At 31.9% G+C, this 26,249-nt stretch overlaps 2 protein-coding genes and 1 long non-coding RNA gene across 3 annotated transcripts; 1 reads left to right on the top strand and 2 right to left on the bottom strand.

Annotated features, from left to right (window-relative positions):
- Window positions 1-292: 292 nt before the first annotated feature.
- LOC135838379 (uncharacterized) lies at window positions 293-26,249 on the bottom strand. Its single transcript, XM_065353984.1, has 8 exons — window positions 25,999-26,249; window positions 25,891-25,930; window positions 21,798-22,012; window positions 21,501-21,719; window positions 21,284-21,415; window positions 19,485-19,687; window positions 2,290-2,457; window positions 293-1,112 (listed from the first exon to the last, which is right to left on the bottom strand). The coding sequence occupies exons 1-8, from the start codon at window positions 26,075-26,077 to the stop codon at window positions 459-461; spliced, it is 1,710 nt and encodes a 569-aa protein (XP_065210056.1). The 5' UTR covers window positions 26,078-26,249; the 3' UTR covers window positions 293-458.
- LOC135838380 (uncharacterized) lies at window positions 9,236-11,062 on the top strand. Its single transcript, XM_065353985.1, has 5 exons — window positions 9,236-9,647; window positions 9,760-9,924; window positions 10,133-10,330; window positions 10,432-10,638; window positions 10,853-11,062. The coding sequence occupies exons 1-5, from the start codon at window positions 9,621-9,623 to the stop codon at window positions 10,871-10,873; spliced, it is 618 nt and encodes a 205-aa protein (XP_065210057.1). The 5' UTR covers window positions 9,236-9,620; the 3' UTR covers window positions 10,874-11,062.
- LOC135838381 (uncharacterized) lies at window positions 10,642-18,643 on the bottom strand. Its single transcript, XR_010557396.1, has 2 exons — window positions 18,184-18,643; window positions 10,642-12,032 (listed from the first exon to the last, which is right to left on the bottom strand). It is a non-coding gene; the product is annotated as an uncharacterized LOC135838381 (long non-coding RNA).

Raw genomic sequence — 26,249 nt, forward strand, 5'->3', positions numbered from 1 at the left:
TATTTTTCTAAATTTTGGTTTTCTGGAAGAGTGTCTCCAAGTAGCCCAATACTAATCTAATAACGGTCACGAATCATTGCTCAATTCTTTTTTTTTTTTGACGGTCCTTCAGAATTTTGAGGGTGCATGTGCGAATCTCGTTCAAGATTTTGAATCGAGTGTAACTGGTCAGTGGTCAAGAACAATGAGTCGAACTTAGTTTAGAATCATGAACGGGGGTTGCTCAACTTTGCTACAAAGTACGTATAGTTGCATATTTGCTAATTTCACTCAAAAATGAATCACAACAACAGATATTCAAAATTTTAATGGATTTAAAGGCGAATATCTACAGATATTTTTGATAACAATAGGTGTACTTTTTCACATTCACCGGAGCCATATTTTACAAAGAAACAAATTGAAGAAATGGTGCTTGGTAAAATATCTAAACAAGTTTTAAAAAACATTCGCTCTACTTATGTGCTAGGGTTATAATATGGGTCAACTTCAGCTACAACATGTTTGATCCAATCTACATAGTCAGCTACATCTGTAACGCTAACTAACTTTTCTTTGCGATACGTCAACTCAGTTCCAGCTGATTTAAGATGATTTTGTAGAAGACTTGGAAAGTTATTATTGAATAAGAAGACCGATTTGTCAACAAATCCAGTATCAGGTGATCCATTACTTATTGCATCAGAAATATTTTTTGAAAGATCATCATATGAAATGTTTGCAATGTAACGAATTTCATTCATGAAGTGTTTGAAATTAGCATCAAGAGCATCACTGTTTGATTGGTCTATGTGGAGCACCTCTCCTGCAATTCCTCTAATAAAATAGCGATCGTCATTCTTAATCATAACCCCGCTTCCATGTACAACCACATTCAGCTCGTCTTGCTTCTGCTCTATGCAAAACAATTTCCCTTCGTGAAGAGCAGTTTGATTGCTTACTCTTGAAAGTTTAGTATCATTCAGGACTCTGTTAGCCTTATAAAAAGTATACAGGTCACATACAAAGTTGTACACTATGTGAGGGTAATTAGGATTTTTTTGGCATGCGTCATGGCTCCAGAAGGAATGATCTTCGAAGCCGTGTCCTTTTTCGTTTGTACTGTGATGTACCTGAAATTGAAATTGATAGCAGTCATTATTTTCAAAAGTATTCTGGCAAACTGATGGCCATTTTACCATATTTTCTGAAACATCAACATTTACCATGTTGGTAATTGTAATAACATTTTTAAGATAACAATTTGTTGCAACATTTTTTTCAACACTTACCTACGTCGATAATCACTGTAGGGCTAGGATTTTTATGCAAATGCTTGTCTGAATGCGCTGCAGCAGATACCGCATAACAATGTTTCTTTTGCGATTCATGCATTTTTAAGCCGAATAGCAAAATTTTTTCGCGCATAATTTTGCTTTTTTAGACCATAAACGCTTAAAACTGCTTATTTTCAGCAAAAAATGGCCGATAACCGCTTTTTAAGCGCTTTTTCAAGTACTTTAGCGCATATTTCGAAGAAAAACGACAAAAAATCGTTCTAAAAACTCAAATTTTCGTTGTTTTGTCAAAAAAAATCACTTTCAAACTATTTTAGTTGGGAAAAAAAATAAAAACATTTTGATCTCTGATTTTGCAAACGAACATTTGAATTTTTAATCAGTTAGTTTTTATTTACCTAAATCTTGTAATCTGTCACTTGTAGGTACATTATGTTTTTGTTCAAAAATTAAATCTAAAATAAATGATTTTTTATATTTTTTTGATTTAAATAATTCAGTTTAAACTTGATAGGAAATTCAATAGGATTTTTGCAATCAGCTTTTCGCTTTTTTAGATTTTTTGGCGCATAATTTTGCTTTTTTTGGCCATTTTAACTGCTTTTTATAAGCGCTTAAAACTGTTTTTTTAGCGCATAAAAATCCTAGCCCTAAATCAGTTACCTAAAGGTAGCAAATTTTGATTTCAGTGGAGTTAAATTTCTCAGCTTCAAGTTATATTTAATAAAAGTCGTTCACATGAGAGGCTTGGTCTTCTTAAATATTCATCTGATGCTAAAATTCAATTTAAATTCGAATTGGAAATGTCCAACTATCACTATGGTGATGTTTTGCTGTTTTCTATCAATGCTCAATCCACTAGCCACCCCCCTCCATTTTACGTACATTATCATTTCAAAAAAAACATTGTTTGAAACCCCTACAACCAAAATTTCAGTTGCCTTGACTAATTTTTCGATTCAATAACAATAAACGTAAGTTGTAAAATATGAAATCTTACAAAGAACTTTACCTTTGCTATCCCAGTAGTAATATTTAGTCTCTTGGGGGTTTCCCACTGAACACACGCTGGGTGAACGTGCGAGTTGAAACTGATTTCTTCTTCAAGGATTACTATTGATGCATCATGAAAAAAGGATTTGTCTTGATTTCCATGCTTGAAATAGCGAAATTCTTTAATCTGAAACATTATAAAATAGTAAGTAGGTTTACAAGTAATTCGCGTGTAGTTTTCACCTTTTTCGCACATTTTAATTATTAAAAAACACCTTTTACAATACAAAACGTTAATGAGAATAAATTCTAAAATTAATACATGAGTGTGAGACGCGTTTTAGTCTGCTCGGAGACCATTTTCAATCACGAATGAGGTTACATAACATGTAGAAGATAAATAGGGAAGATGCGTCGTATGGAACAAGTAGAGGGGAGATCAACAAGTGTACAAGAGTCAAAAAATTGCGTCGTAAATTTAATATACAGGTAGGGGGTGATTTAGAATAGGTAGAAGTGAATCGATTGCACTGTTAGGCGAAACATCGTTGACCATATTGAACTCTGTGGATTTCTCGTGACGTTTTATTTCTATGAGCTCAAGGGTATTGAGGAGATGACCTTTTTCCGCAATATGTAGAATTCGTATTCCTGATTCAGGTAAAAAGTTGTGGCCCGAATTCATAAGATGATCAGCAAAATTACTTTTTCCCAGATGGTTATTTTTCCAAGCTGCTAGATGCCAGACAAACCATCTCGACTTTCAGTTTGAGGTCGAGTTTTGATCGAGTAGAAATCGGCAAATATTTTTGATCATTTTTTTGACAATTTTGAGAATCGACAAAAAATATAGCTTAAAAATAATCGACTGATAGTTTTCAACAATTTTTAAAAAAATGTAAGATTGATGGAAACTTGATTCCAAATCATCCTTTATTGTACATATTTTCACTAGAGTTAAAAATGGGTGTGATTTATCAGCACGACAGAAAAAGGCGTTTTAACGACGAAAAAAGGGCATTTTAACGACAGAAAAAGGCATTGCACGGGAAAAGAATTATTTCACGACAAAAAAAGTATTGAACGACAGTAAATTAATTTCAACGACGATATAAGGTATTGCCCGACAGAATAATTTAATGCACGTCTATAAAATACATTTAACGACAGATCGTGCACGGCAAAGAAATAAAATAATGAACGACATAAAAAATAAAAATTGCACATACAAAAATTGATAAAATGCACGACAGCAATTGAAAAAAAAACAGTTCATATATCTAGTACGTATGATTGTACAAGTAGTGCTTTTTTGGCTTTTGAGGGTCTTCCTCTCTTCCGCTTCTGTCCCAAAGGAATTGATTTTGCTTCAGCAGGCACTTCAACGAGCTTCAGACGAATGAGCATACCTACCTAACGTATGCTTGCATACAGCTGATTCAGATTCATAAGTGTAGATACAACCATTCGTAAAATCTATTCAATTACCTATCAAGTGTTGGTAAGGTAAGTTTCACAAACGTGTTCTGTTGGTTTATTTTCTCGAAATTTTTTAGTCACAAAATGAGTTATTTCTCTGGAAAAATTTTCTGGTGGAATAATTTATTTTTCCGGGCAATAATTTTTTTTGGCGGGGAATAATTTATTTTTCCGTGCATTTCTTTTTTTGACGCGGAATAATTTATTTGGATGTGGATTACATTTCTTTCGTCATTTGTATCAAATAATATTGTCGTTCGTACTACCTAAGTTGTCATGCTGGACTGTCGTTGAAAATTGTTGAAAATTGTCATTAGAATGCCTTATTTTGTCGTTCGAATGTCCTGTCGTTCGAATCACTTTTTCTGTCGTGCCAATATATATTCCCCGTTAAAAATTGGTGAAAAATCGATCCAGCATTGAAATTTTTAAAAAGGCATCGATTATGATATCACAAATTTAGAACAATTATTTTTAATCGATTTTCACATCATTTTTATGACTTGGTAAAAATCGTCCTATAATTGACTTAAACTTTTGTTTGCATAATTGATGCCTATAGAGAAAAAAAAATCAACAAACATTTGTAGTCAAGTTTAGGTCCTCAGCAAGAAATCGACCTGAAATCGATTTGAATTTTCATCATGAAGTACTACAATAAAGGATGATTTGGTTTCAAGTTTCCATCAATCTAACATTTTTAAAAAAATTGTTGAAAATTATCAGTAGATTATTTTTATATTTTTTGTCGATTCTCAAAATCGTCAAAAAAATGATCAAAAATATTTGCCGATTTCTACTCGATCAAAACTCGACCTCAAACTGAAAGTCGAGATGGTTTGTCTGGCATCTAGCAGCTTGGAAAAATAACCATCGGGGAAAAAGTAATTTTGCTGATCATCTCATAAATTCGGGCTACAACTTTTTACCTGAATCAGGAATACAAATTCTACATATTGCGGAAAAAGGTCATCGCCTCAATACCCTTGAGCTCATAGAAATAAAACGTCACGAGAAATCCACACAGTTCAATATGGTCAACGATGTTTCGCCTAACAGTGCAATCGATTCACTTCTACCTATTCTAAATCACCCCCTACCTGTATATTAAATTTATGACGCATTTTTTTGACTCTTGTACACTTGTTGATCTCCCCTCTACTTGTTCCATACGACGCATCTTCCCTATTTATCTTCTATATGTTATGTAACCTCATTCGTGATTGAAAATGGTCTCCGAGCAGACCGAAACGCGTCTCACGCTCATGTATTAATTTTAGAATTTATTCTCATTAAAGTTTTGTATTGTAAAAGGTGACAAGTACCTAAATTGCCTATCTACGAGGTATTGAATATTTTATGTAAAGACTACAAATACGTTTCGACCACAACCTAGCCCAATACTTCAGGAGATGAAACAATTTGTTCAAACATTTGGAAATCACTCTGCGATCATTACGAGTATAGATAAATTGATCTTAAATAATGTCCACGGAGAGAATTTAAAAAAATTACATACTGTAATGGGTCTTATGGACCTTTTCAATTAAATAGTCGACAAACTGAATAATTAATACTTTCACTTTATTTCACGAATTTAACACAAGTATATACAGAAACAATAAGCTTAAACCGAAGCTAAACTTAAGACTTTCGTCTACAAGATAGAAAACCGAATCATACCAAACCCTGGACTCACCAGAGTATTTGTAGGGAAAAATCATCATGTAAAGGGTTGGCTAAAAGACATTTTGACTTAAATTGCTTAGACATTTTGACTTAAATTGCTTACGGTTCCTAATGTGCAATACTGCAATTACGAACCGTTTGTTGCACATTAGCAACTCGGAAGGGTGGTCAGTGGTTTACCAACGTTCGACACGTGTCATATTTTTATAGCTGTGAGGCTGTGTGGCGCCAGCCGATATTACGTTTTTTTAACAGATTTTAACTTTACGTATATTTTGCCTACATGTGTCATCACAATATTTCCTTTCTCCCAAAAAAGTGACCACACTTTTCCCAAAATTCAAAAAGAAATTTAATTTCCCAAAATTTGCCACACTTGAAAAAAAAATTTGACTATGGAATAGATTGTGAAAGGGGACAAGGGGGGGGGTTAATTTTCAATTTTAGAAAGTTTCCATTCGGTTTATTATCATTTTTTTCAATTTTGTCTTTTACCCAAAAAAAATTAATAAATAAATATATTTTCCCAAAAAAAAATTAAAAAGGGGACAAGATACTTGATTATGAGTCCAGAGTCTGTTTGCTTTTTCTTTTCTAAATTTATAATATACAAGTAATAGAGGTATACATTAAAAAAAAATTTTTTTTTTTGTTGGTTAGTATAAAAATATAATTATACATAGAAAATGTTATTATAAAAAAATGGTATTATGAAAAATGGTATTATAAAAAATCAAATTATAATAAATCGAATTATAAGAAATCTAAACATGAAAAATCTAAATATAAAATATCTAATTACAAAAAATCTAATTATAAAAAATATCAATGTAATGTAAATATGAGGTATTATGAGTAGAGATTTTTTTTTTAAAAAAAATGAGTACAAAAAAAATACACATGAAAATACTTAAAATAATGACTAGAGACACTCAATTCAATCTTAAATCAAATTTCATATATTTATTAATCTACTTATACTCTTTTTTTTCTTTTTTTCATTTTTTTTTCTTTTTTTTTCTTTTTTTCATTTGTTTTCTTTTTTTTTCAATTCTCTTTTTTTTCTTTCTTTTTTTTTTTCATTTTTTTTTGTTTCATGCATTTTTTCTCTTTTTTTTTTGTTATTTATACATAAAATTTTTTCTAAAAAGATAAGTAAAATTATTTTAACAATATTTTTTTAAAATTAATACACTTAAAACAATTAACCATATTGTAAAAATAATACTGCTAATAGTATGTCCTCCATACAAGGGAGTCTGAATATCATTTAAAATTATATCTCTTAATTTGTTTTCGAATATTTGGGGGTTTTCTTTAATATTAAAAGAGGGGGTTTGTTCCTTCCAATTTTCATTAAAAATTTTTGTAATATTTTTAAATTTTAAGGGACTAAAGGGGTGAAAATCTATTTTGCTATTATCTAATTTAGTCCATTGCAAGGGAAGTAGTCTGTTTAGATGTAAGGTATTTTCAGAAGTTTTTATGCAAGGAAATCCTTGTGGGATCAGAATTTGGGTTTCCTCATCAGTTTTTAAAAGTAATTCAAAATCACAAGGGAGTTGAATTTTTATTGCACCAGATTGATTATAATTTATCTCTAAAGGAATAGTATCTGATTTTGAAGAGTTGTGAAGGAAAAGAAATTTTTGAGGATTGGAAATGATGTAAATATTTTCTTGAATTTTTCTAATTATTGTTTTTGAATGCATGTGCTCGCATTTAAAATTGCACACTGTATTTAATTCTTGAAGTTGTTTTCCAAGGATTAATGATTTTGCACATTCTGGTGATTCATAGGTGGAATCAAAATAGTCCAAAAAACATAACTGTCTTGAAAGATCACATTTTTTTAATGCTGTTCCTGTAATTTCTCTGATAATTTGTTTTCCAGAATCAAAAGCAATTAGCATTTGCTCAGTGTTCAGAATACAGAGCTCTTCTTTATTTCTGAAGTAGATTGGAGTATATTTGAATAATTTCCAGTCTGAATTAATTTTTTTCAAAGGCACTCGAATTTCTAATAAAATCTGCTGTTCTGAAATTTGACAATGTGTGATACTTCTGGTATAGTATTCCAAAATTTCTGAAGTAGGTATGGCTATGGTGTAATTAAATTTTTCAATATTGGTTTTCAAAACTTCAATGTAATATTTCAAGCTTTCTGGAGAGATAATTGAAGATGGAAGCTTGTGCTCTTTACAATGTTCAATAATGGATGAGAAAAACGAATTATAGAATGTTTTCTCTAGAATTGATATTAGTACTGGATATGTGGATCTATCTGCTGCAAAAAGGTCTGCAAATTTTTCCAAAGTGGTAGAGAGTGTGTCTATTGTTTGAGTTATCATTTCAATATTTGCATGAATTAGTTTAGAGAATGATTTAAGTTCTGTGGAAATATTGAAAATATCTGCATGTGTTTCAATTAAGGCTTCTTTTAAATTTTTATAATTGGCTGTTAATTCTTGCTGGTTGACAAATAATGGGTAGAGATCATCTTTAGTGACTACATCACAACAAAATTCTAGGAAATTACCATAAAGTTTTCCTAGTAGAAATGATCTTTTTCTTCTTGAATGTTCATTTAATATTTTTGCATCAAAACGAGTTTGTTGAAGTTGATTATCAATGAAGGAATCCAATCTTGTCAGTGCTTTGTAGAAATCATGAGTATAGGTGCATTCATCTTTCATTTCACAATTGGTATTGGGAGGATATTCATAGGAAGAATTAGTAGGATTACTATTCGGAAAAGTATAATTTAAGATAAATTTATAGGGAATGGATTTTTCATAGACAACTATATTTTCAATTTCAGATATAAAGGATCCAGGAATAATTTCAGTGAATAGGTTTTCAGTAGAAGAAATTTTGAAAAGAGAGTAGAATACCAAAAATGTCAACATTCTGGAAATTGAAAGAAAAGACAGAAAAAAAAATTGTTAAGTAAAGAATATTAAAAAGTTTTTAAGCAGCAAAAAAAATTCAAAAACAAAAGTTTGGAAAGAAAATAAAAATAATTGGAAAGAACAAAAATGTGGGGGGGGGGGGGTATTTACAAAAAGGTCAGCATCCTGAGGGGGAGATTTTCAAAATATCATTAAGTCATATGTGGGGGGGGGGGTTAAAAATACTTACATACAAAAAATTGAAAAAAAATTAATATTTCAAAGACTTGAAAAAAAAAATTTGGAGATATCAAAAAAAAATTAATCAGCTCTCAAATCGTTTATGTTGATCTCTGTTCTAGAAATTATTATGTCATACATATTTAAAGCGTATGGCAATTCATCGTAATAAACGTATACATTGTAGTCTAGAATTGACAGCATCTTTTTAATTAATTTGATGACGGTTTCGATCGGATCATTCACTGAAATCCGAATTGGGCCAATAGGCGCTATGGTTACTTTCGACTCATCCCAGCGGAATCTACTTCCGCAATATACAATTGGAAATGTGTTTCTGTCATGTATAAAAATGTCAACGAATGCTGTCACACTTTTTTTTGCAATATTTGAGATTTCAAAAATTTGTACCATCTGAAAAAAAATTGAATTAATTAATTTGTTCTACCATGTATAAGTAATTTTACCAAGATGTTGTGTTTCCATGCTATGCCAGAGAAAGATAACAAAGTATTTGCCTACACCTTGTATGTATTATGGTGCGTGAGGTTTTTCCAAAACAATGTAACTGGATAACTGGAGAAGGTAGAAAAGATATGGAATTTTGCTAAAAGATAAGATTTGTTTCCATATCTGGAGGTTTGTCAATGTACAGTACATACTTCTTATGCTTGCTTGTTTGAGGTGTTCAAAGGTGTATTGTGAACCAGAAAAAAAATCTTGATTTTTATCAGTTTTGTGTGTAAAATTTTTGTGAAAAGTTGATATATTTTTTTTATTTTATTTTCTTATTTTATTCCTTTTTAATTAATTTGAGTTACAATGGATTCTCAGAACAATGACTTTCTTGCTGGTAAGTGAATTTTTGATTCTATTTTTATCATTAAATTGGTGTATTTTTTTTCAAAAAATTGTAGGGGGGAATAAATTTTGATTATAATTTTAAGGGTTTTCGTGTTAAATAAATAATTATGGAATTTCTCAATTTTTAGGTTTGAATGAAATAGATTTTGAAAGTGAGGAATTTCAGCCTGTAGACTTCATCCAGGAGATGACAAATGCTGAACAACCAAATGAGGTATGTTTTTTGTTGATTTAAAAAAAAAATTTTTAAAGAATAATTCACATTTTTTTTTTTTGATTTTTGAGTTTTGATACCTTTACTTTTTTTTTTTTGGTTTTGTTTGTAGACAAGTTTAAATGCTATGATCCTCGAATTGGAAATGCCAAAAAATTCCACCGTGGAGCCCCAGATGGAGCCGCAGATGGAGCCCCAGGCGGGACCATCTAGCATAAATTTAGTACCAGAGCCTCAGATTGCTGAACCACAGGCAACTGGACATCATTTTGTTGAGGTACAAATAATTAATAGAATTTTCAAAAAGTAATTCAAATTTTCGAATTAGAATACTTCCTATTATTATTTTTAAACTTTTTTTTTGTTGAAAATTTCAAGTTCAAAATTCAAATTATTTCCTTAAAGTTTGGCAAAAAATCAAAATTTACGTATTTTTTTGTGTTTTGATTAGCTTTATTTATTAATTTTTATTTCAAAATTTTCAGGTTCCTAGGTCAAATAGAACTGTTGATCAATTCAGATTTCCACTACGACATTCATACTTGAAAGCTGATGGTGTTACGAAGGGATTCTTAACACATAATGACCCTAGGGCCATGTGTGTTGATTACGAATTGGGCTTTAACAGCCCATGTATGTCTACACGGTGCTGGTTTTATAATAGCCACTTTTGGTCTATTCATGTAAGTTGGGAAAAAAAAATTTCATCATTTTTTTGTCTAAAAAAAATCATATTTTTGACACTTTTTTGTAACATTTTTTTTTTTTTTTTTTGTATTTTCAGAAGGACTTAATGGAAACAATAAAAGTTCGGTTCGAAGGAGGTATGGTGAATATTAATGTAATTCAGGTCCATCCGCAGTTTAAGATATTATTTCCCTTTACTTATCAAAACTATGTGGATCTCAAAAGAAATATCATTAGATTTGGGCCATCCTATGATGAATGTTACTTATGGTTACCTACGAGATCACTGGAAACGTCACCATTGGTATTTATTTTCCTTTTTTTTTTTTTTTTTTTTTTTTTTTTTTAAATTTAGAATTTTGTTTTCGAAGTTTTTATGGTTTTTTTTTTTTTTTTTGTCATTTGTTTTTTCCAAAAAAAGGTTCTTTTATTTGTTTATTTGATTTATTTATTTTTTTCAATCACGATTTTTTGTTTTGTTTTATTTTTATTGAGGTATTTGTTTTTGTAATTTTCAGAGGCACCGTTCAAACGTTTAAGTTGATATCAAGCAAGTCCGAAGAAAGAGTGAGAAAAAAAAATTGTAAAAAGTAATTTTAATTAACCTGTAAAAAAAAAGAAAAATATTAATTTTTGTACAGTTATTAGATATGTATGTATTTAAACTAATTGTTTTTTTTTTGTTTTTTATACGTATTTTTATAGAATAAATTATACAATAAGAAAAACTACTGTTTGCTATTCATTGGGACAACCCAATATATTTGTTTTTTTGAAGGTTTTATTGTAATGAGCTCAATTTAATGATTTCTGAATATTTTCTACTGAAAATCGTCATATTTCACAATTTATTGAATATTTTGAGCAGTTTCAGGATCGGAAGATCGCAAATGTCATGTTCACAGTCGTTTTTTGACGATTATGCTTTGCTGATTGATGAAATGACAAATTTAAAATTATTGATAATGACTCAATTTTGTTGAATAAGAATTTTAATTCAAAAATTCTGTTCTGTTTTGAGAGTAATATGGGTAAATTATGAAACAGAACCCAAAGACATAGTCATTTTTATTATGTGCTCATCAAAACGAGTGAAAATGATACCCATTTGTATTGAAATTTTCGAGTAGGGTATATGAATATTTTGGAAATATTTCATTCCAAAGAAAAATCGATTATAATACCTATTCAATAGGTACTTTACCTCGAATGAGAGCATATTTTGGGTTGCCCTACTTATAATTAAAAGCTACCTATGTACATGCTTGATAAAATAAAAAAAACTAGCATAAAAAAATTGAAAAAGTAACATAGCAAAAAAAAATGGATTTTTCATATTTCATTTTGGTTTCATTGCCCAGGTTTCAATAATAATTCGGGCAGAATTCGTTCGTTTGAAATTATTACATCGAAAACGAAAATTTTATTTGGCACAGTTATGAAAAATACATAGGCTTCAATGCCTAAATAATAGAAAAGTTTGTTCATTGTCCTTTGAACATCGTCAATTTCATCCCAGGTCACATTAAAGAAGGGTACATGGTACCCTGCAACGTCTGGGTGCGCAAGATCCCATGTATCATGGTCATCGTAGAAAATAATGGTCTGTTTTTCTCTATGTACGTAATGATTGACCAGTCTCATTATTTGAGCTTTGGTGGCTTGACTTAACGGTTCAGGTTCATTGTAAGGAATCATCTGAAGGATAGAAAGAGAGGAGAGTAAAATATTGACGAATCGTTCATATTGTTACACCTTGGTGTTAGTTGGTTAGTGGGTGAAGTTAAAAATAGAAAAACACGTGCATATGTTCACTGAAGGTTAGTAAACAGTGAAGAGAGAGAAAGAGCGAGAGATAAGGATAGCTGCGAGGTTATATTGGTTAAAATCACGTAGCACTTAACAGTACTATAAAATCAAAGCAAGATTTTTTTCTCAAGCTTGCTGTTGGAATATTTTACGTAATTTTTTTGTCAAGTTATGTATGTTTATCTCTGCTAAGAAATTTCTGAAGTGGTCAGTGTTGAAAATAGAAGTGATTATCGCCATAGAAAAATAATTACATTCGTCAGTGACGAATTATTGGTCAGAAATTTAATAAAAAATCGCATTATTGGTCAGATATATTTTTTTTTGTAAATTTTCATTCTGCTCAGTTTTGATTGGATGTTTGGAAAAATGTGATACCTATACTGTGTTTCTTTTTTAAGGAAACGTCTTCCTGGGCCCAGTGGAAAACTGCACAGATTGATCACGAAATTTTTGAGAATTCTCAATATTTCCCCTATTTTCGTTTTTGATATTTTTCTAATCGTCTGACATGTACAATCTCACGTTTTATTTTTTTCTTAGTTTCATACTCAACTTCATAATTTAATGGAGAAAATTTATGTAGAATTTTAACTGGTCCTAGATAAGTAGGAATGAATTTTCCTTTAATAGGATTTTGTAAAAGTGCTGTTTCGCCTACCTTGAAAATCAATTCCTTATGCTTTTTGTCATAATTTTTCTTATTAATCAGCTGATTTTGCTCAATTAAAGATGGTACCTTTTTCCTAATTTTATCCAATTGTTCAATTTCTTCCAGTCTTCCTTTCATAGATGATGAATTAATGGATAATTTATTATCTATGGGTAAATTGGGATGTCTCCCATACACTAGGAAGTATGGAGATAATTTATGAAAATTTGATATAGGCGTGATATTGTATGTAAAAACAATAAATTTGACCAGTTTTGACCAATTTGATTTTTCATTGTTTACATAGTATGCTAGGGTTTTACATAACGAATGGTTCAATTTTTCAACTGCTCCTTGAGTAGTTGGGGAATAAGTGGAACTAAAAATTAATTTTATTCCAATTTTGGAGCAAAATTCCATAAATTCTTTATTATGAAAATGTTTACCATTGTCACAGGTGATTTTAAGTGGACATCCAAATTGACAAATTAGGTCATAAATAAAGTCAATAACTGCCGAAGCGTTTGCTGATCCTGTTGGTTTAGCGAAAGCCATTTTTGTGGACTTACACGTTCCCACTAAAATGTAAGATTTTCCTTCACTTGTGGGAAGGGGACCAACAAAATCAATTTCAATATGGCTTAATAAATCACATTCTAACACTTTGATTGGTTTTAAAAGTCCAGGTTTTGGTCCTGGTTTCAATTTTCTTAGCTGGCATTCATGACATGATTTTATAAATTTTTCAACATCTTTGGTTAAATTTTGCCAGTGAAATTTATTTTGCAATTTTTCAATAGTTTTTCGAATTCCAAAATGTCCTCCGCCTATAGCTTTGTCATGATATGAGGCAATTATTTCGTTAATTAAATGGGATGGTATTATGATAAGATTTTGTTTGGGATGTTTAAGTTGGAGAATTCCTTCAGGACTTAAGATATATCTACGACTAATTTTTTTGAATTTATTCAATTCAGATGATGGAATTTCAATTGTTTCATTTTTCAATAAAGAAATTAAATTTTTACAAAAATTGTCTTTCATTTGCTCAGCCACAAAATTTTGGTTGGTTGAAATTGTGTTAATTTCAATTCTGCTTAAAAAATCTGGGACAACATTATTTTTACCAGGTTTGTGTTTTATTTCAAAATCAAATTCTGAAAGTTTTAAAATTAGTCTCGCCATACGAGAATTTGGTTCCTTCATTTTTCTATAATGAATCAGGAGGGCATGATCAGTAAAAACGAAAAAATGTTTACCAAATAAATATTCTCGAAAGTACAAAATTGTTTCAACTAAAGCTGTTAATTCCAGGTCATAAGTGCACAATTTTTTCTGTCGTGGTTGAAGTTTTCTGCTGAAATAGGCAATAGGATGGATTTTTCCATCAAGTTCATTTTTTTGAGAGATGACCCCTCCAATGGCTATATTTGAAGCGTCTGTTTCTACTATCGTTTCTCTAGATTCATTATAAATTGCTAAAATTGGATCATTAATTAGAGCTTTTTTGAGAAATTGAAATGCTTTTTCATGTTCCTCTTTCCAAATAATTTTATCTTTTTTAGCTGGGTTGCCTTTAGTAAGATCAGATAGGCAGCTTGTAATACTTGAAAAATTTCTAATAAATTTTCGATAATGAGAACACATTCCTAAAAATTGTCTCAATTCAGTGACTGTGGTTGGTTGTTTAATTTTTCGGATACTTTCAATATTTTTTTCAATTGGTTGGATCAAAGTTCCATTAATTTTATGACCTAAAAGGTTCACTTCTTTGAAGAAAAATTTGCATTTTGATGTTTTTAATCTCAATTTTAAACGATCTAGTCTATTTAAAGTTTCTTTTAAATTTTTTAAAGCTATTTGAAAAGAACTGCCAAAAACACACAAGTCATCCATGTATGCAACTAATATTTCATATAAGAGGTCATGAAATTCAGAATTTATAGCTTTACTAAAAGCTGCAGGTGAAAGCATTAAACCTTGAGGTAAACGAGTAAATTGATATAATTGATTATCTACAATTATTGCTGTTAAATATCTGCTGTTTTTAGCAAGTGGTATCTGATGGAAACCTGCATTACAGTCAAGTAGACAAAAATATTTTGATCCTTCCAAGGCCATGATAATATTTTCGATTCGAGGGACTGAATTATGGTCTGGATACAATTTTTGATTAATTTTTTGAAAATTACAAAGGAAACGATATGAGCCATCTGGTTTTCGTAATAAAAAAGCAGGGGAACAATAATGTGAAGTTGATCTCTCTAGAATGCCATTTTTGAGCATTAATTTTATCTGCCTATTAATTTCGCGCCTTTCAATTGGAGATAATTTATATCCCCTTGACACAACAGGTGTATTGTCTTTGACCTGTAGGACATATTCTGGGATATTTGCTCTTTCAATGTTGGTTGGGTCAGTCGAAAATAAGTGCAAATAATTTTTTAAAAGGGAGAGGACAGCCTGTCTCTGATCATTATTTAAATCTGGAGAAATTTGTAATTCATTTTTTTCAGAATCGAATAATCTAGACATATTATTTGTATCAATTTGGTTAATTTGAACTATGTCATTGACATTATTTTCAGGTAAAGTTTGCGTAAATGTGCCAATATTTTGATTTCTTCGGATAGTTTGTAGAGAATGAGTAAAATTTCTCAAGTTCATTGTCAACGTATTATCGTACATTTCATAGTTTACAAGCTTTGTGCCTGTTCTGTTGACAAAAATGTTAGTGTGCATAAAAATACCTCGAGTCAGTTGTGTTGGGGTTATTGTTATTGTAAATGTACGAGTTTGTTTCCCAGCAATCGCGATATCTGCAGTAGCGATAAGTTTATTATGCAACAACATGACGGGTGTTTGTTTATTTATCAACGAGAGCCATTTATGATCCATTGGCAAAATCAATTTATTTGGATAATTTCCTAACGAAAACGTATTTTTACTGAAGTTAATTATGGCTGAATTTTCAATGAAAAAACTGATACCTAAAATAAAATCTGCATTCAAATTTTCAGCAACGTATACTGTAAGAGAAAATTTTATATTTTCAATTTGAACTGAAATATTCATTTTACCTATAATAGGTAGGGAAGAACTATCTGCTGTTGAGACTTCTAGATCAGAAGGAGATAAATTTTTGAAGTCTTTTAAAATTTTATTTGACATCAGTGATACATTACTACCTGTATCAATTATAGCTGTATATATTTTATTATTGAAAATAATTTTGATTTCAAAATTTTTTATTGTAAATGGATTTTTTTGAATACAGTTCGTTTTGGTTTTTGAAAAATTTGAGTCAAAAGAAGATATTTCCTCATCACTGAAATATTTTAAATCGGAATATCTATTTAGATTAAAAATGAAATCAGTTTTTTGAAATTCGTTCAAGAAAAAATATAAAATTTGTGATGAGGTATCTTGACCAAAAATTATTGGCGTTTTTTTTTGTCATTTAATCTGCATTTTTCTCGGATATGGCCTACTTTTTTGCATAGGCTACAAAAATCTCTTCGTTGTGGTCTTGATTGTGGTTGATTTAGTTGATATGATTGATTTGGGTTTTGATAAGGTCTAGGTCCATATGACCCAAAACGAAAAGGTTGATTTGGACCAGGAGATATTTGTCTAAATGGATGAAATCCAATTTGACTTCTTTGAAAATTGATGCGAGGAAATGGGGGAGGTGGAAACATAAATGGGCGAGGAGGAGGTGGTGGGGGACGATAAGGTTGACGTTGAAAAGGTTGTGGTCCAAAAAAGAAGGGACGAAATGGTTGAGGTCGAAAACGTTGAGGATAAAAGGGTACTGGGCGAAAGGGGAACCTATTTGGGGGGGTTGGATTCTGTTGAGGAGTAAACTTGGCTATCGTAGCATAATTATTTTCATGTTTTATATCGAGGTTATTTATTGAATCACATAAACTGTCGACATTCGAATTTTTGAGCAAAAATAGCTCATTTTCTACTTTTTTAAGCCTTGATTCCTTATCCTGATTTTTCCTATAATTTAAAAGATTTTCCGTGCATTCGTACTTTTGTAAGTTTGCCCTAATTTTTTCGACAGTTGAGTTATCCAAAAGAGAAATTGCTTTATGAATGTCATTTTTTAAACCTTTTAAAATGTGTTTACATTTTACTGATTCTTCCATAATAGGGTTGACACTATTACAGAGATTCAAAATGTCAGTAAAATATTGTAGTAATTTTTCATTATCATTTTGAAATCTGGTCATTAAGATATTTTCATTAGCTTCTTTCTGAGCTTTTTCATTGAAGGCCTCTAAAAATTGTGTTTTTAATTCGGAATATTTTGTTTTTTGATTGGGAATATTTCTAAAGACTTCCAATGCCAATTCCGAAAGGTACATTGGAAGTACTTTAGCTTGATGCTCGTCGCTCCAATTATTTGCTTTGGAGCATAATTCAAAGCTGTCAATAAATTTATATAGGTCATTATTGAGACCAGAAAATTTTTCGGGATCATAAATTTTTTCTTTTTGCGTTGTCATATTTTCGGTTTGAACTCTTTTACTAGTATAACAACTGTTTTGTCTTTTTACAAGACTAGCGTGAATATACCTAGCTGTCTTATTGTTTTTTTCAGATTCACCAATAAATGTTTTAATACAATTTCGAAAAGAATCTAGAGTCAATTTTTTTGGAAAAGTCAAATTTAATTTTTTTATCAAATATTCTGCTTCTGCTACTGATAGACAATAGATCCAACTGATGGATTGGGGAACTGATAATGGACTAGTTGGAGTAGATTTTTCTTGGTTTTGTTCTTGGGTTGGGGAATTTTCTTTCGATTCAGGGGATTCAAATTTTGATTTGTCAGAGTCGGATTCGGACGTATTTAATATGTTTTCTTCAGAGGATGGAGCACTATTTGGTGATTTTTCTGATTCGGGGTTGAAAATTGTGGAATTGCCACCACTCATGAAAAATAAAGGAGAGAAACAGAAAAAATTCAATTTAGATCTGTTTCATCAAATCTGAATTGCAAATTTGGCTGATACCAATAAATGTCGTCAGAATTTTCAGTTTTTGGTAAAGTTTGTCTTTTTGTTATCTGTAATTCAACGTCAATAGTTTTAGTTGTCTTTTTTGGTATTTTGTTCGGTTTTGTGTTATGATTTCTCTTGTATTCGTAAAAGTACAGTTCAGTATCTGAATTTTCAAAAATTAATTTTGAAGGAGCGTTTTTGTTTTTGTTTGATTTTGAAAAAAGATTTCTAAAAAACTTAATAATAGCGTTCATTATATGAAATAAGCACACATATTTTTAAATTGGAAAAAAAAAGCACAAAAAAGCACAAAAAAAAAAATCAATTATTCTGAGAAGATAAAATGAAAATATAATATAGGATGAGAAATTACCTTGAAAATTGAATTGAAAAATTGACTTGAAAACCACTTTCCAGGAAGTAATCGTCTGTTGACCTTCAAGAAGAACTTCTTCACAGATTCGGACACGAAAAACTTCAGGAAAATTCGTTGAAATTCGGGAAAATTCGTTGAAATTCGGGAAAATTTGTTGAAATTCACAAAAAAATCTCCGATGAAAAAATTCACGTTTTTTTTAATTTTACAGATTCGGACACAAACAACTTCACAAAAATTCGTTGGAATTCGCGAAAATTTGTTGAAATTTGATTAAAAAAATTCACGTTTTTTGATTTTACAGATTCGGACACAAGAAACTTCACAAAAATTCGTTAAAATTCGTAAAAATTCGTTGAGATTCACCAAAAAAATCTCCGATAAAAAATTCACAACTTTGATTTAAAAAAAAATTCCAGTATTCAATTACGTTTATGACAGGAAAAAAAAATTCACGAATTCAAATTCGGTAGATATGAGAAGAAAAATTCAATTGAAACTTTACTAAAAATCACGAAAATTCAAATAATTTGCCGAAAAAATTCAAGTATTCAATTACGTTTTGAGAAAAACGATTTTTAATTTAAAATCACGAAAATTCAATTGATTCGCGAAAGCTTTCAAAGCTCTTTTTTCGTTGGGCGCCAAATTGTAATGGGTCTTATGGACCTTTTCAATTAAATAGTCGACAAACTGAATAATTAATACTTTCACTTTATTTCACGAATTTAACACAAGTATATACAGAAACAATAAGCTTAAACCGAAGCTAAACTTAAGACTTTCGTCTACAAGATAGAAAACCGAATCATACCAAACCCTGGACTCACCAGAGTATTTGTAGGGAAAAATCATCATGTAAAGGGTTGGCTAAAAGACATTTTGACTTAAATTGCTTAGACATTTTGACTTAAATTGCTTACGGTTCCTAATGTGCAATACTGCAATTACGAACCGTTTGTTGCACATTAGCAACTCGGAAGGGTGGTCAGTGGTTTACCAACGTTCGACACGTGTCATATTTTTATAGCTGTGAGGCTGTGTGGCGCCAGCCGATATTACGTTTTTTTAACAGATTTTAACTTTACGTATATTTTGCCTACATGTGTCATCACAATACCTACTGAAATGCAACAGTTGACAATAAGTATCTAGTTATTCTATACTCATTCTTACACGTTGTATTTTGACATGTTGAACAATCAAAAATTATAAGGTATTCAAACCTCCTTTTCCTTCTTGCCCATTTATTACCTTAAAAAATTCGATCAAAAAGGGTGTACAATACGGTATCTTACCTCTAAGAATGTATAGCGTGAGAGTTCCTTAAGAGGGTCCAGTTTGTATGCATAATACTTCAGACGGTCCCACCACGATGAATTTTTTTCATAATGTGGAGCATCTCTGAAAACTCCTACCATGAAATTGTCGGGATCCGAGGGACGGCTCATAGAATTATAATCTTCATAACCAGAAATCATGTTGCGCACGCAATATTCAGCTTAATGTGAAAAACAATAACACTGCGCATATTAATCACTTCAACAACACACAAAGATAATATTACATACAAATCTTAGTATTTATATGTACAAAGGGTACAGAAAATTCCATCTTGAGTCAAATAAAAGAGATCAGTTAAACTGAAGGTTGATGTAGTACATACATGTTTCCACCAAAAATTATAATTTCTTTGAAAGATCTAGGAAACCTCCACATGATAATCTCCGATTTGAATGAAACTTGGACTGTTGGAAAGAGGACCTCAAAAAACCCCCATCGCCCAATTTTCAGTTGCTCGAGTTGATTTTTCGATTTTTGGCGAGCGTTTGAAGTTATGTTTGTTCAACTCAGAAAACGGGAAAAAATTACAAATAGGTATCCATCTTTCTCACATAAATCAAATTCCGGAGCTCAAGTTTTGGCCAAAGGCAGTCTTCCAGATACCCCACATGAACTTGAGCTGCTGAAATTTTGGCCGAAGGGTTTATGCTTGATACCTAATCGACTAATACTACCGTCGGCCGGATCAGGAATTATCATCAGAAATCATATTTTTTGCCCAACTGGTTCTTTATATGTACATGTCATTGAAAAAATTGAAAAACCTGTTAAACCAGCTCACCTAATGCATTTAAAGTGCTCAAATTTTGGTCAAACGGTCTGTACTAGATACCTAATCGACCCATACCATCATTGGCCGGATCCGGCCTTCCGAGCAGAAAACAGGATTTTTTACTGTTTTTCATATTTTCGGTGAATCCGATAAATGACCTTTTCTCCCCACCACATCAACTTGAGCAGCTGAACTTTTGGCCGAAGGGTCTATGCTTGATACCTAATCGACTAAAACTAGCGTCGGTCGGATCTGGAATTATCATCAGAAATCGAATTTTCTACCCATCTGTCGTGGTTTATACTTACGTATTACATACCATAATGCTTTTGGAAAATTTGAAAAATCCGTAAAATCAGCTTTTGTAATGCACTTCAGGAGCTCAAATTTTGGTTAAAAAGTCTGTGCTACATACCAAATAGATTCATACCATCATTGGCCGGATCCGGCCGTCCGTTCAGAAAACAGAATTTTTTATTGCTTTTTCTCATGTTGTGTGAAAATTTTTTATTTCTGATGATAATTCCAGATCCTGCTGACGGTAGCATTAGTCGATTAGGTATCAAGCATAGATCTTTCGGCCAAAATTTCAGCTGCTCAAGTTCATGTGGTGGGGTGAAACGGTCATTTTTCGATTTCACCGAAAAATAAAGAGAAAAAACAGTAAAAAATCCTGTTTTCTGACCGGGAGGTCGGATCCCACTAATGGTGGTATGAGTCAATCAGGTATGTGGAAGACTGCCTTTGGCCAAAACTTGAGCTCCGGAATTTGATACGTGGGAAAGATGGATACCTATTTGTAATTTTTTCCTGTTTTCTGAATTGAACACACAAAACTTCAAACGCTCGCCAAAAATCGAAAAATCAACTTGAGCAGCTGAAAATTGAGGGATGGGTGTTTTTTGAGGTCCTCTTTCCATCATTCAAATCGGAGATTATCATGTGGGGGCTTCCCTTGTAACATACGAGGCTTCAACTTACTGGTTAAAATTACTCTGGGACTTATGATAGTGCCTAAGCATGCATTTTTTCCCTTAAATGGGAAAATGGTGACGTCCCACGGCATGCCTCGAGTTTCTGAATCGCTCGAGTTTTTTTGTAATCGCCCACAACCTGTGTACGGGTGAAATTAACGTGAAAGTGTTTTCATCTCATTATGTACATACATACATGCGCATTAGCAGCTGACACAGGTTACCTCGAACACAGGAAAGCAAATCGTTATCCCAGTTACCATCTTCTTGGCAGTGTATTTCTTGATGACCAGGGTAAAACACAAATCCTGACGAGTTAAGATGGTCGCATGTTGGACGCACTGTCACTCCAGAAACTAGATATTTTTCATCACAAGGGATGGAAACATTTTCACGAAAGCATTCCAAGTGAACGTTTACAGGATTCAGTTTTTTACACATTTCTACATTGCAAAGATGATGGTTGTAGAGTGTTATGAATAAAGAATCTTATTGTAAGAAGCTCAATGGCGTATGCTTACTTCTGCATCCTGTTATAGGGGGAACCCATTCATTGCCATTGCAAACTGATACCGTTGCATCTGTAGAATAACCATCATCGCAGGAGATTTTAATGGCCGTTGATTCGAAAACTGTTTCATTATAAACACAAGATTTTGATTGATTCTTGATGTATTTGGTACATTGGTATGTGATATTTGTGTGGGGTAATGTGGTGGGCACGTCACAAAATTTGCTGCAATAAAATCACAAGATTTATAATAGGTACATTATACTTGACTGATGGCGCGGCGGGTCCAGAAAAAAAACTGTAGGAGGACTTCGACCAAATTCAAGGGAAACCTTCATTTTGACTTGAAAGTCAAACGTTGAAAATTTCAGCTCCTGTGGTGCTCCTAAAGGGGAAATATGAGCGCTCGAAAAGAGAACATTTTTGAAAAAATTATGGTTTTTTTGTTCATGCATTTACCCAACGTGCTTTCTTGGCTCGTACCGAGTTACTGTTTAACCCTTAAACACCCAAGCAAATCCTGAGATATTATGAAAAAATGCTTTCAATTTTCTGAATAAGATGATCACAAGTATCACTTTTACTCACAGTTCACCCCCCAGCCCTTTGAAGCCACCTCGATAATGATAGACTTATTTATTCGATTATTGTCAAAAATCGAGGAAGCCAAAAACCCGATTGGGTCAATCTTGGAACTGAATGATAGGTATAGTTTCATTAGATGTAATGAATGAGTGAAAGCATACTTCCAAAGAACACCTCACCCCTTTTTGGGGGACAAACAGTGATAAAAGTCGGTATAGAATACAGGGACCCATGCTCCATTTTTGGATGAACATATTAAAGCCCGGAACGATGTTGTTAGTCATTACAACGACATCGCTTCAAAACTGTTAACGATACTGTTAGTAACAGGTTTTTCTTATCAGCGAATTATTCACATCGCTTTCTAACAAGTTTATTTAAAGCGATGTCGTTAGTATCGCTTTTGGTATCGTTATCGCTAACGCTTTTGAATACTGACTCACACACACTCACACACGTGCGCAACCATTCATATATTCATGCAACAGATAAGGATTTCTGTGCCGATGCATAAACGATACTGAAATAATCGTTTTATGAAAAGTGATTGTAACAACTAACAGGTTTGGGTTTTATTTGGAGATACCGATTACTAACGGGTATCGCTTTTAAACGATGAGATAGCTGTTATAACTACATCACTAATGACATCGTTCCGGGCTTTAGAACATATTGATGGTTGAGCTTTCACAAAATGAAATCAAGAAAGGTGTGTGCAGGGTGGACCAGAGCGTTTTTTTACAAATTTGATACGCTTGTCTCGATAAAAACCCGAAAAAACAGAGCATGAATACGCAGAGTACATAATACGGAAATATTCCCAAGCAGGCTTGAAATGACAGAAACAAGAATTGAAAGGAACACAAATGCTCTTAATGGCACATAAGTTCAGAAAATCTACAATCCACCCATCAAATCGGTTTATCACACCGTGGATATTCTTTCTCGATATTTGTCACCAAATAGTTACATCCCACAAAGGTTAGCAGTACGATTGTTTTTCTGCAGAAATATCGAAATAGGTTTATCTACCACTTTGAAAAGCTTTACACAGTCAAATTGCAGCACTCCCTGGCATTTCATAATGAGCAGAAGTGTTGTTTCCAATCATGATATTTCATGATGTTGAACTACACTATGTATGATCAAGGAAGGATAGCGATGTCTTCATGAATGCTTCAACATTATGAAATGCCAGAGACAGCTGCAATTTGACAGTGTAAAGCTTTTCAATGTGGTAGATAAGCCTATTTTGATACTTCTGCAGAAAAACAATTGTACCACTAACCTTTGCAGGATGTACTTAACTATTTGTTGACAAATATCAAGAAAGAATATTGACTTCAGCAGGAATTTCTCAAAACTTTCAAAAGTTCAGAGTTGTGGTTGAACAGCAGTTGAAAGCTTTTTACTGAATCTGAATCCCCTTAATCCAGTAGTCATAAGCTAGACGCAATCTCATGATTGTAAACAACGGCTTCTGGGTGTGTGCAATTTTCATGATGTAGAACTACATTATCTATGATCGAGGAAGGATAGTGACCTCTTCATGAATGCTTGGACATTATGAAATGCCAGGGAGTGCTGCAATTTGACTGTGTAAAGCTTTTCAAAGTGGTAGATAAACCTATTTCGATATTTCTGCAGAAAAACAATCGTACTGCTAACCTTTGTGGGATGTAACTATTTGGTGACAAATATCCAGAATGAATATCCACGGTGTGATAAACAGATTTGATGGGTGCATTGTAGATTTTCTGAACTTATGTGCCATTAAGAGCATTTGTGTTCCTTTCAATTCTTGTTTCTGTCATTTGAAGCCTACTTGAGAATATTTCCATATCATGTACTCTGCGTATCCATGCTCTGTTTTTTCGGGTTTTTATCGAGACAAGCGTATCAAATTTGTAAAAAAACGCTCTGGTCCACCCTGCACACACCTTTCTTGATTTCATTTTGTGAAAGCTCAACCATCAATATGTTCATCCGAAAATGGAGCATGGGTCCCTGTATTTTATCCCAACTTTTATCAATGTTTGCCCTCCAAAAAGGGGTGAGGTGTTCTTTGGAATTATGCTTTCACTCATTCATTGCATCTAATGAAACTATATCATTCAGTTCCAAGATTGACCCAATCAGGTTTTTTGCTTCATCGATTTTTGACAATAATCAAATAAATAAGTCTATCATTAGCGAGGTGGCTTCAAATGACCGGGGGGTGAACTGTGAGTAAAAGTGATACTTGTGATGATCTTATTCAGAAAATTGAAAGCATTTTTTCATAACATCTCAGGATTTGCTTGGGTGTTTAAGGGTTAAGTAATCAAGTTGCTAAAAGAAACTTTTTGTCTAGGTACTTTTTCTACAAATTTTGGTTGCTAAAGATATCTTTTTAAAAAATCAAAAATTTGATTTTTTTCGTGCATCTCAAAGGAAAAAATGCAAATGATACAATATGAGTGAATAATTTGTGATAGTATGCACATTTTAAAATTATTTTTCAACTGAATATATTGTATTTCCATCGTCATGGTTACAATGCTCTTCCTTTGGATAACATTTTCAAAGTCTACTTATATGTTTCTGTCAAAAATATCAAAAAACCTCACATCTTGTCAAAAATTTCAAATAGTTCTCGTTTTATGGTAAAAATCGTCATTTTTTCGCCAAAAATTCTGAATAGTGGTAATTTGTTTTTAAAATTGCCTAAAAATCCCGCTATTTTGCTTAAAAAAATGCCTAATGAAGTTTCATTTTTGAACCAAAAAATCCAAAAAAGTCTCTCCTTTTTCAACAAAAAATTGCGAATAAGTATAATTTTTTTGCAGATAATTGCCAAACATTCGTGTTTTTGGCATAAATTCCCAAAAGTTTTACTTTTTTTTTAAAAGTTACGGTCCAAAAGTCTTACTTACTACCAAAAATGTTAGATTTTTAGCCATTGCAAAGTCTTACTTTTTTGCTTTAAATTTCGCAGAATTTCAAAGTATTAAAAAAATGTCACATTTTTAATAAAATTTCGAAAATGTAAAAGATTTTGAAAATATGGCCCAAATTGATCGAATATGGTACCAAGATGGTAAATCCGGGTTTAGAGCTGCTGAATTTTATTTTCACCCTATACTTTCAGCGTTTCTTTCTTTCTTTATTTTTTTTCAAAAACTGGATAATGCGAAAATCCGCTGGAGGCTCCAAAAAGGTTTAAAACCATTACTAGGACTCTGTAGGGCCAAGTTTTAGCCAGATTTGCTCAAAAGGGTTCGAAAATATTTTCTAATCGATTTGCTGAGGAGAGGAGTCGAAATTATGGTGTAAGTATCTGTCCATACTAAATTTCAACTTTTTCGGTCTCATTTTGGTGTGGTGATGTATTTTGAGCTTCTCTGTCAATCCACTTTCACCCGGTTCAAAAATTTTTACGTTGGTTTGCGATACCATGCTTCTTTTACAAAAATATGTACTCGTATCAGTTGATATGTTCAGAAATGTGTAAATATAATTTACGAGTGATTACTTACACCTTATGTTTTCTTAGCTCTTTTGCTTCACCGCACAAGACTGAAAAGAAAAATTGATGAAACATGAGTACTTACGAGTATATAAAACCACAATGTCATGAAACTTACCTCTGCAGTTTGGATTGAGAAAAATTAAAAATAAACAAATTAGAAAATATTGTAAAATACTATCATTAATACCAATCATTTTAACTTTGTTTATAAACGAAACACATAACAAAATATGAGAAAATAGAAGTAGAGATAAAGATTAGAAAGCAAAACTAACTGAGACAGTTTTAATTTTTCTCGCAGCAATTCACTAAGCTCGTCTCAGCATTGTCAACTTATGTGCTCCTTACCTCCTTCTGAAACAGTGG

The sequence above is a fragment of the Planococcus citri genome, chromosome 3, assembly GCF_950023065.1.
Source record: "Planococcus citri chromosome 3, ihPlaCitr1.1, whole genome shotgun sequence".
NCBI classification, from domain to species: domain Eukaryota; kingdom Metazoa; phylum Arthropoda; class Insecta; order Hemiptera; family Pseudococcidae; genus Planococcus; species Planococcus citri.